Source organism: Typopeltis vanoorti, chromosome 9 (assembly GCF_054136105.1).
Source record: "Typopeltis vanoorti isolate ZY-2024b chromosome 9, IOZ_Tvanoo_1.0, whole genome shotgun sequence".
Taxonomy (NCBI): Eukaryota; Metazoa; Arthropoda; class Arachnida; order Uropygi; family Thelyphonidae; genus Typopeltis; species Typopeltis vanoorti.
In genome coordinates this window covers 103549797-103562086 of record NC_143557.1, presented here as the reverse complement: position 1 = coordinate 103562086, position 12290 = coordinate 103549797, and the positions used below count along the sequence as shown (strand labels likewise).

The 12290-nt window shown below is 36.0% G+C and overlaps 1 protein-coding gene across 1 annotated transcript in view; it reads left to right on the top strand.

Moving 5' to 3' along the window:
* The window catches only part of LOC150103361 (guanine nucleotide-binding protein G(o) subunit alpha), a 147855-nt gene that overhangs the window by 112241 nt on the left and 23324 nt on the right, over positions 1–12290 (top strand). The window contains exon 5 of the mRNA XM_090397356.1: positions 6795–6923. Coding sequence (XP_090253482.1) covers positions 6795–6923 — 129 coding nt within the window. The remainder of the gene's footprint in view (positions 1–6794; positions 6924–12290) is intronic.

Sequence of the window (12290 nt, the reverse complement as noted above, 5' to 3'; positions counted from 1 at the left end):
CTGTGACCTGCTCAGTTACAGCCGAGAGCTATCGCAATATGATAAAACATTTTTGTTGTGCCAAGGATGAAGCAGCGTCTGTGCTTGGATTCACTCATTTTCATGCAGTATGGAGTCCATCCACACATCGGTCGATCCGTAAAAGTGGTTCTTCGAGAATTTCGCGAAAGCCAGTGATCATCTGTGCCTTTCCCACTGTATGGCCGTCTCGTTCACCTGATCTGACCTCTGTAACTTCTGGCCCTGAGGATTCCTCAAAAACAGCGTTTATTGTGGTTATCCTGATAACTGGCCAGTCTGAAACACAGTAACGCAGCATATGCACAACACCAGTTCCGAATAGCTGCGTTCTGTCGTGAACACACTATGCTGTTGTTCACGACACAACAGTGCAGTTTGTCGCGTATCGGGAAGGGCAGCACATTGAACAGGACAGCCCATGAATTCATAATGGCAGTGAATAAAAATGTGTTATTTCTGCTTATGTCGCTTTTCTCCTTCTTACACACACACACACACACACACACACACACACACACACACACACACACACACACACACACACACACACACACACACACACACACACACACACACACACACACACACACACACACACACACACACACACACACACACAGAAAAATTACTACATCTACATTCGGTACATCATACATGCTTCTGGTGGTCAATTTTGCAACATTCTTTTTTTTTTTTCTCACATATCCCTTCCGCATGACATATAATGTATTTCTGAAAAGTTATTGAGCGGGTTTTTATGAAAAAGATACAAGGAGATTTTTAATACATGGTAGAAAAGAAAGAATCAGAGATCATTTATGGAAGATGAATAAGAAGATAAATAGAACCTCCAACATAAGAACAATGATGAAAGTAAAGAAATAAAATAAATACAATAGTTAAAATAATTTAAATTAATTTTAACTTACTTGTAGCTTTAGCTGTGCGTTTTTTAACGTCATTATTAGAATCGCATAATTTTTTAAAGAAAAATGAAATGAAATAAATCAATGAATTCGTTACGTTTATTGAAATTTTTTGAAAAAATATCAAAAATTAGATGAATTAAAATATTTTTCTTGAGTAGTCTGTTTATGGTTTATCGACAGTAATGGCTCATCACTACTTCATGCAAGTTTGAAATTCAGATTCATAATATATTGAACAATTTTAAAGAAAACGCATGCATTGTACCTCCATCTTTTAATAAGATATTTCTCAAAGGTATCCGTTGGAATAATTGTGGGTTTTATAAGTGGTATAATGGGCAATTTACTTCTCATTCTTCATGGCTTTAATGCGAAGTACAACATTTTTCTCTAAATTATTTACAGCCTAGACGTTCAATATTTGAATTTGAGTACCTCATTTGTTAATATTTCGTATTCAATGAGAAAAGAAAAAAAAATATTTCCCTCAGAGTTAACTTATATTAGGTTAACACTGAAAGTCAAGACCTTTCATCAATCATATCACTGATTTGTTTCTTTTTCTTGAGAAAAAAATTTATAATGTGTAATACTGAAATGCCGTTGCTTTTAGATTTATCATTTTCATGTTAGTCACTGTCTTTTTTTTAATGATCGTATGGATTGAATTTGATATGCTTACATTGGTCACCACAGGAAACCAGAATGTTAGTATATTGCTAGTGTTATTTAGAAATACGGCCAAAGCAACTTAAGGATATGGGGGTCCTGTATTATGCCTATTAATTACACGTGTATTCTATTGGCGGGTTAAAAAGTCTGATTTACCGAAAGAAAAAACCCTTCTGCTTCCTGTATAAGAAGACGGCTAACTCAACTCTGATAAAAGTTCTTGGCTCCAGAGATGAAATTTGAGGACATCGCAGATACCCACTAAGCTACGGAGACTCTCTGAAAATCAGATAAAAGCCTAATTGAAGAAACACACGTATAAACCACAGTGAAAATTATTTAATTGTAAATATTTCATCCTAAGTATCTTAGGACATCATCATGATGTTACCTGGTGTTTATGAGATTCCATGTTCATGCAAATTATCTTACTTTGGACAGACAGGTAGGTCTGTTCAGAAACGCATCTCGGAACATCAAGACCACATTCGTCTTCTTAAACCGCAGAAATCTGGCCTCTCTCAACACGGAATTGAAAATCCAAACCATAGGATCCATTGGGAAAAGGCTAAACTTTTACATAGATCTTTATTTAAACATCAACGTTTATACAAAGAAAGTTCTGAAGCCCTACTACACAGACCAAACCTAAACCGCAACGATGTTCTTACTATTCCTAAAGTATGGGAAATTATCATACAAAACTGTGTTAAATAATTAACGTTTTTTTTTTGTACTACTTTAGCACGTTATGCACGTTTTCATGAGATTCTATTGTAATCATGCGCCCTAACTGTATGTTATTCCTAATTTTTGTTTAAATACTGTAATGATGATATCCTAAGATACTTAGGATGAAATATTTACAATTAAATAATTTTCACTGTGGTTTATACGTGTGTTTCTTCTAATTATGAACGCACCACAGGTTTCGTTATTTAAAAAAGATAAAAGCCTGATAAATCGCTAACTCATTTAAGTTGCTACAGATGGTTGTAGAAACTGCTGAAATTTTTTTAGTGACGATCTTATACACAAAATAGGTTATAAACATGTTTGAACTAGACAGCAATCATGATTTTTTCAAGTCACTTCAACCTTCAGATAAGCAGGATGTTTGTCTCATATTGGACGATGTAAATTACCAACCGCCTAAAAATTAAGTGCTATAGTGGAATTCAAACACGTAGCCTGCAAAGGGAGAGTACCACCTTCTCATGTCCCTCAGGCCGATAGCTATGCCATAATTTAGAAATAATTCATGCGCGTAGTTGTTAAGTTTCCAACTATGTGCGTGTGTGTGTGTAGTGCGTATCAATATATTTATGCTTTTAAATAAATCATGATTGAGCCAAAATACTGCTGTTCCAGCCTACTTATTTATTCATTTGAAAATATTTATTTTTCAACGCAGACGTGGTTTTACTTATAATTCAAGTTTATACAAAGAGGATCACGTAAAACTTGGCAAGTGATATAAAGGTTGTCCCAAAACCATTGCGTTGCGATCTACATTAAAATGAACGGTGTGTGTTTTATGGTCTGCGAACATCGAATTTCAGTTGGAATATCCACATTTACTTTAGGGAATTTTATTTGTTTTTAAAAAAGCAGTTATTTTTCAAGTGGAAATAAGACAAAGAGAGAGAGAGAGAGAGAGAGAGAGAGAGAGAGAGAGAGAGAGAGAGAGAGAGAGAGAGAGAGAGAGTAATAGTGACGTCTGAAATCCCGCCAAACAAAATAAAATATAATTATAGTTGCCAAAAGTTTTGATATACCTATAGAAGCGCGCTGTACACATAACATTCAACCAGGAGCTGCGCAAATCGCACAGATGGCGTCATAAAAATATACGTAATACGTCTAATGTAAAGTATCATGTACAATTTGAACGTAAATGGCACGCAGGATGAAGCATAAACAGTAAAAATCGGACTCGATGGCTTTAGACTGGTATGATGATGAAAATGCCAACGAGATGAATCGAATGGAGGAATAGGTAGAACTGACGAAACCTGGAAAGCAATACTGTAAATTTTTATTTTATTTTATTTTTTTTTATGTTGGGCCCATATGCGAGAGGTTGGCTGGTCAACCTATAGTACTTTAGTACCGTACATGGGTAGTGGGATGGAAAAGGAGAAACTTGATGACATTTGATTTAAAAGCCTGTATGTTGTATTCCTTGGGAAAAACATCGGGGGGGGGGTGAATATTCCACAGTATAGCAGTAGCAGAGATGAAGGAGGAAGAAAAGAAACTTGTTCTGCGAGTTTAAAGGTGTACTACTGTGAAAGGATGTTGGTCGGCGGCTGTACGTATTCCAGTGGGCTTAGTACAGAGTGGGGGAATTATTGATGCTGTTTCAGATGAACATTTTCCATAGAAATATTTATAAAATATAAACATTGCACAGACTAAACGTCTATGTGAAAGTGGGGGTAGTAGTTAGTTGGTAAGTGATGGATTATTTATCAGTCTAATTGCTCTCCTCTATATTCAGTCAAGCATTTTGAGGGAGCTTTTAGGAGCCCACTCCAAATGTGAGAACAGATTTGTGATTTTTATATGGTTAACAGCTGCTTTGAGGTGAAGTAAAGTCTTGAGCGAAAGAGAAAACTTAGTTTTTGGAAGCTGAGAATGCAATAGTTGTGATGTGTTTATGCCAGGAGAGGCCTGATGTCAAGATAATTCCGAGAAGATAAATTTCATCTTGTCTGGAAATTTCATTATTATCAAAAATAATACTGGGCCGAAAATGGCTCTTTTTTGTGGGAAATAAAACAGAACTGGATTTTACTAGCGTTGAGGTTAACGAGGTTCTCTGAGTCCCATTGGAGGATGCTTGGAGGTCCGAATTAAGGGAAGTTGTGGTTGATGTTCTGTGGATTGAAGTGAGTTCTATAGGGTAAGGTTTTTTAAATGAAAGGGAGGAGTGCAATGTGCTGTCATCTGCAAAACTATGTATTGGGTTGGAGGACAACTGAAGTAGGTCACTGATATAAAGAGGAAAGACGGTCGGTGAGAGAACTGTGGGACCCCAGCATTAGTTAGATGGTGGGAGGATAGGGAGTCATCTACCATCACACATAGTGTGCGTCCAGACAGAAAACTGGCAATCCATCTGCAGAAGTCCGGAGACAGTCCAAATGATGGAAGTTTGCTTAGTAAGCCTTTGTGCCAGACCTGGTCTGGCTTTAGAGATATCAAGTGCAACTATTTGGGATCCGCCAAATTTTTCCATGACATATGTCCGGAGATGGGTGATATATGAGAGCAGGTCACCGTGGTCGCTTAATAGCTGGGTATCTTCAAGGCACAGTAGGAGTTGAGAACTGATAGTTTTCTACATCACTTGAGATAGGATTGAGGTGAGTGAGATAGGGCGGCAATTAGATGGGTTGAATATAGGATAGGAGTCAGTTCTGCTGCACAGACCTTCAGGACAATTGGAGTCAGATCAAGTTTATGATCTCTTTCTGGCAAAAGGATACAGGGGGCATTGTATGTTGGGCAGTTGGAATGACTGGGGGGTATTTGCCATTGTCAGTTATGCGTGCATTGGAGGCAAAGTGTGAAGCCAGGAGATTAGCTTTTTCTGTGGGTGATGTTGCAATTAGGGATGTTAGGGGGTAGGGATGCATTCTCTCACTTGTAAAGCATGGCGGCAGAAAGAAGAGAAAAGGATGATTTTCGTAAAATTGGACTTGCCAATAGATTTTTTTTTAAAACCTGTCTGGAGAACGTTATATTTCTTGCAACTTCCTTTTATAATATACAGTGAATGGTCATACCTTTCCAATAAGGTAGTGCCTTTCACAGATCAAGTATGGAACATTTTGAGAATAACAACCTATTCCTAATTGAATGTCCGACTCCGAACCTCAATCTAAACCTGACTGAACACTTATGGATTGAAACAGGATAACGTGTTGAACATTGACAGAACTCTAGGTTAGTTCTGCACGGAAAACTGAGATTAATCTCCTAGAAATAAGTGGAAAATGAACCACACACTAAATGCTATGATCCCGACAAAAGACATATTTTGTTTGTATTTCTTGGATATGCCGATACTTTTGACAGCATGGTTAGTGTACATAAATGCAATAAATTATCTTCGATATTTAGAAACTGAATTTTAGCAAAAAAAAGTATGTCTGATTATAAAATTTATATAATACGAGTATTTCAAAAAAGAAAGTAAGAAACACTCATATGAAAGACATTACTTTTCAATTAAAGATGAGTTAGCCGGCCTCATACGGTGGCAGAGGGTTTTTTTTTCTCCCGCAAGTTTTTCAGCCCGCGAAACAAGCAAACAAAACATCACATGCAATATATATAGATAGATATAGGAAACTACTGGAATAGGGATTAACCATTCTATCCTGTCGGATTGTTTTGAAATCTTGCATGGTATGGTGTGGGTCTACGAGCAAGCGTTAAGCAGAGATTAAGGACTTTTCTAATATAGATGCATAGACAATATATGATTGTACTTTGGTGCATATCATTTATTTTTCCATAATCACCAAAGATGTTTATATATTGGTTCATATAAATGTTTCTTGTTCGAATAGGAAATTGACTAAGTTTGAAGCAGGGAAAAACTACAGTGTAGTGCATTCTTTATTTTTAATTGTGTCAGCAATTTTCACTAGATTCCAGACCAGAGCAGTATGGTCCAGAACTTCCGGCTATACTGTAACCGTCGCATGTCCGTTGACAGAGTGCGGAAGGTACCTTCGTGCCACGTGTTGCCTTCACACAACAATCCACAGCACCTGTGATGAATGGCTATCCGATACCGATCCAGTTAACTACGATAGTGTTCAGCATTTACATTATCATTCCGGTTTAGTATCTGGTGAAAAAATCCTACCACCTTTGTTTGTACTGACTTTCACATAAGCAAATAATGCACGAGATATTCATGCAGGATTGTGTTTAGATGTTATTGAAATCAGCGATACTCGGCGAAACCTTTAAACGATTTTAGAATTGCTTGTTGAAATTATTGTTGGAAATATTATAACTTTAATTAAAATTGTTTTTCTTTAAGAATAACGATTTGGATTAAACGGATTAGTTTAAACATTTTGGTACTTCATCATTAAAATTATATTTATTACGGTGAAACATATTTCAGTTTCATTTTTATCTTGGTAGTTTCCTGGATGATTTAGAACGCCTCGGAAAGAAGGAGTACATGCCTACAGAACAAGACATTTTGAGGACGAGAGTAAAAACAACTGGAATTGTAGAAGTGCATTTCTCATTTAAAAATTTAAATTTCAAGTAAGCATTAAAATCTTTTTTTTTGTTTTTTGGCATATAAAACTGAACATTATATATTATGTTTCAATTTTCCCTATCCTATTCCCTCAACCATACGGCTGGTGGGGGTAGTATATGCTACCGTACTAGGGAGCTGATTATGAGCAAAGGGTTTCCGGTGGTCTTCCTTGCCGTAGTATATTATGACCGGTTTGCCTGTGTTTGAGGGATGAAAAACCCTCCATCTTAGTATGAGACCGGTTAACTCACCTTTCGTCGAAAGAGACCAGCTAAAGCAGGGGTTCCCAACCTGGGGTATCCGTACCCTCGGGGGGTACAGGAAACTTGTCCAGGGGGTACGGTGAATAGATGGTAAATTATATTATAAACTGTAAAAGTATATTATGCTATTAATATATTCCAAAAATGTTATCAACATTTCCGGGCTATTCCATGTTGGTACTGTCTGTCAGCCACACACCAGCAACATTTCAGGTCTCTTTTCGGACACAGTGAGGTTGCATAGACTTTTTTTCTCACTGCAGGGTCCGATAACTCGAAATGTCCGGTTAAGATTCAAGATAGCTAGTGAAATTGCCAGATCGGCGTTCCCTCGAGGCACGCCTCCGCGGCATCTGCAACTCCTGCGCATGCTTGTGACGCACTGTATACACACTCCAACTGCTTCATTTCGATATGCTGAGAGTACACACGTTTCAGTGATAAACATAGGTTAGCTAAATTACTTTTGCTGACTAAATTTTAATCTAATCGTAAGTAGCTTATAGTTTATTTTTAGCCTATTCTAAAAATATGGGGATAGATCAAGATTTAAATACATTAAAATATTATTTATTTTTTAGCTTATTTTCAAAAAGGAAAGGTTAGATCAGGATTTATATACAAAAAAATATTATTTTTGCAGACCCAAGGAATAGCCATGCCAAAGAAAGGTGTTGTTACCAAGATTCATATGTGCAATATGGTTTTACTTTTGTGCTTGACAAAGAAGGTGTGCAAAAACCGGAGTGCTTCATTTGCTCAAAGATATTCAGCAATGACAGTATGAAGCCATTAAAATTGAGGGATCATCTTCAGAATGTTCATCCCGAACCTTCTAACGAGTCAGAGTCCTCATTTAGAATAAAACGAGCACGATTTGGTAAGATTATCACACTTCTTGACCATGGATTTATTACCCCGAAGAAGCCAGCACTGGAGGCCAGTTATCGCGTCGCATTGAGGGTCGCCAAAGAAAAGAAACCACATACAATTGCTGAGACATTAGTGAAGCCGTGTGATATGGACATGGTTGAATTGATGTGTGGTAAAGAAGCAAAAGAGAAAATTGCTCAAATACCATTATCAAATAATACAATTTGTGATCGGATTAGAGAAATGTCAGAAGACATACATATACAGGTAGTGGAGGAAATCAAGAAAAGTCCAGCAAGAATTAGTTTACAGTTGGATGAATCAACTGATGTCTCTAACTGCTCACAGCTTCTTGTTTTTACTAGATATATACATCAGAATGAAATAAAAGAGGAATTTCTTTTTTGTAAACCCTTGAAAGAAACAACAAAGGCAGTGGACATTATGAATTTGGTGAATGATTTTATTTTTCAAATGGCCTTTCATGGGAATTAGAATAATCTATTTGTATTGACGGTTCTCCCGCTATGTTGAGGAAAAAATCAGGTTTCACCGCTTTAGTTAAAGAAATCATCCCAAATATTTTTACAAGCCATTGCACCCTTCACCAGTATGCTTTAGCATCTAAAACACTTCCACATAATTTGAAAGCCGTTTTGGATGTTGTTGTTCAAGTTGTGAATTTTATCAAAGCAAAATCATTGAATCACTGTGTGTTTAAATCTTCATGTGAAGAGATTGGAGCAGATCATATCGTACTGCTGTTTCATACAGAAGTACGATGGTTATCCAGAGGAAATGTTTTAGGAAGGATTTTTGAATTTAGAAATTTAATTGAAATTTTTTTAGTCGAAAAAAGAATCTGCTTTTGCTTCATATTTCAAAGATCCAAACTTTGAGATTTCTCTGGCTTATCTTTCTGATGTATTTGGAATTCTTAATTCTGTGAACATTTCACTGCAAGGTACAGATGTCATTCTCGCGGAGGCTGAAGAAAAGATACAATCGTTTCAAGAAAAATTGACTCTCTGGGGAAGAAGGGTGGAGTTAGGTAACTTTGCCAATTTCAAATCTCTTGATGAAATCACTTCAGATCCGGCATATGAACTAAAACAGGAAGTTCGTGATAGCATTATATTGCATTTAAAAACTTTGAAAGAGGCAGTTGCAAGAATAATTACTCCTGACCAAATGAATGAAGTTTGGATACGTAACCCTTTTCATATTGATTTAGAAAAAAGCAGTGACAACGACCCAGTGAAAGACGAGCTAATTGATCTCCGCAATAACAAGAAACTCCGAATTGAATTCCAATCAATGAAGTTACAAACGTTTTGGTATACACTTGGAGACGCATATCCCGCAATCACCAAACATGCTTACATGGATATAATTCCATTTATAACGACTTATCTATGTGATTCAGGATTCTCAGTTCTGTTTTCAATGAAGTCCAAAACAAGAAACAAACTGGAGCCTGAACGTGATATGCGGGTATCTATTTCAAAAACTGTACCAAGAATAAAACTGTTGGTGGATAAGAAACAGAATCAAGGGTCTCACTAGTCGATTTACTACAGTTTAATAAAGATTTTACAATTTTATGACAATGTAATTGATTTATTTACGGAATAAAGCTTTTATGAAGACTTAATTGCTGTTTATTTCTTATATTTTTTGAACCTGCATGGTAAACTTAAGAATTTATTTCTTATTACAATGAATAGGGGTACCAGATAATTTACTACAAAACCAAGGGGGTACGTGGACCAAAAAGGTTGGGAACCCCTGAACTAAAGGTTCCTCACGTCATAGACGGGAATCAAACCCAAGTCTTTCCGAGCAAAGGGCTTCGATTGAGTTACGGAAGCTCTTTTCAATTCTCATTATACTAAAATTTCTGTTTAGGGAATAAAAAGCGTCGAATAATTATTTTTATATTTTGCTATCTTTATGAAAACCTAATAAAATCACTGATATTAAACTTAAAAGTACAGAATATTGAAGGCTATTGTTTTTGATATCATCCATGAACTGACCTGTATTGATTTCTTAATGAGGAAAATGTTCGGAAAATATTAATTAAGATCCAGGTGGCAGTTCTTTGGTCATTACAGGAAACTGCAGTTCTTTCCTCCCATCTAAGAAATAAACTGAACTTAAAAGCTCAGTTCACAAACGCAGATGCAGGTAGTATGTTGCGACTGTCTTTCTGCTTACATCTTAGCAACCTAAAACACCTATATAATTGCCTAGAATTCTGGACGGGTTAAGGTGGTTTCCGGTTGTCATGAATAACTGTACGGTTGTAAACCACAGAAAATATGGCAGAAAAGGAGTTTGTTTATCAATGAAAATAATAAGGTTGCGTCAAAAAAATAGATAAATAAAACGTATCTAAAGAGGAGAGTTTCAACTCCGGGAGTCGGAACTAGAGAAACATACGAGTGATTTTTTTTTTTTTTTTTTTTTACGAATGTTCTCTGTGAATGGTGTTTGAATGAATAATGGTTCAATATTAGGTTTTATGTAAAGCTGGAAAAAAAGTCCCACTTTTTCCTCACTTAAAACACTTAAAATGTTGCGAAATACTCCTCAAAACATTTCTGGATTGACTGATAGATGACACTACTGCAGATAGTACAAAATCATTGAATGCGTGCGGGTGGAGAACTCCTGTATTATTCACCTTCTATTTCGAAACGTATGAAATGTTAAAAACAGCGAATGAGTATGACGCGTTATCCCGAACACAAACATTTTAGCTGGTTAAGAGATTTAAAGAGGCGTGGTGGTGGTGGTGTGTGTGTGTGGGGGGGGGGGCAGCTGCATCAAATTTTCCACGAAGTGGATGGATAACAGTAAACGACCTGGAGCCTTGAAATGGTGGAAGAAGTGCATAATTTACACAAATTGTATTCAACCACTCTTCTTATTCTTCTCAGTTGGCTCCAGCAGAGACTTTTTCTGTTTTGGAAATTGAAATTGAAGTTGATCTGATAATGTTTATGAATTCACAAGACAATCAGCAGCAAACGAGTTTCCGAGTTAAAGCTTATGTGAATGTTCGAACAAATGGATTCATTTGCTTTGTGGATATGGATAATTAAAAAATATTTTACTTATCCATATTTTTCGAATTCATTCTCATTACTTATCATTTATTTATTTATTTTTGCCGCAATACTCTAGACCAGTGGTGTCGAATAAGCGGCTCGCGCCAACATTTGGCAAATATTTATCAAAATATTTTTTAAAACCTTAACTATTTAATTTAGACCAGAAATTTTATGATATATATTGTCCATACAATCATAAACGACGTAATATATTTATTTATCTTTATTATGTCCGCCAAAACCAGCAGTTTAATACAGTCTTATGGTCACATTGAGACAACTGCTTTAGACGTTGATCAATTGTCGATTATGATTTCACATGATTGGATGTACTGGAATTACACATACCAGCGACTGAATTAGAAACGTTTATTTAATACCATGTTAGACCTCCTTTAACCCGAATTACAGCACATACAGTATATGATTTAATGAGATGGCATGAGAAAAAAATCTTTCACAAAAACCAAAATTCATAAAATGCAACAATAAATCTATACGATAAATAAACAACAAAAATACAATCTGTCATACTAGATACCCCTGTACAAGAGGGTAGATATATCGAGCTATTTGCTATCACCAATAGTCTCGCACAAAAGTTTTCATATGCCTATCAGAGTGAAAACCATAATCACTTTTCAGACAATAGCTTCTTATTAATGACAATTTCAAGTATAAAAGGTATGTTGTTTACCACTCGTACCAACTCTAGTTAATTTAGTGGAGAGACATTCACACACCTACATCTACATTCTGTCTGCAATTATAACAATGCTAAGTGGGACAAATTTCGCGATTCCTAATTTTTTTGGTTGAATTATTGTTTTCTGAATTTGCGCTGAATGCATTGTTGAAACAACTATTATTGGTGACATCGACAAGTTTATTCCTCATTTCGCCTTAAATTCTCATCTTTTATCTATGCCTTGGTTCTTCAAGAATTGTACCACGGCTGTACAGCTGAAAAACAAGCACATTGCAGTTACATTTCATCGAAAATTTCACCTCTAAATAGTTGCGACTAAAAAAATCCAAATCTAATTTTGAGTGGGAAAATAGGACATCGTGTACAAATAGTTATTTCTGGTCTTGTGCCAAAAATATTAGTTGA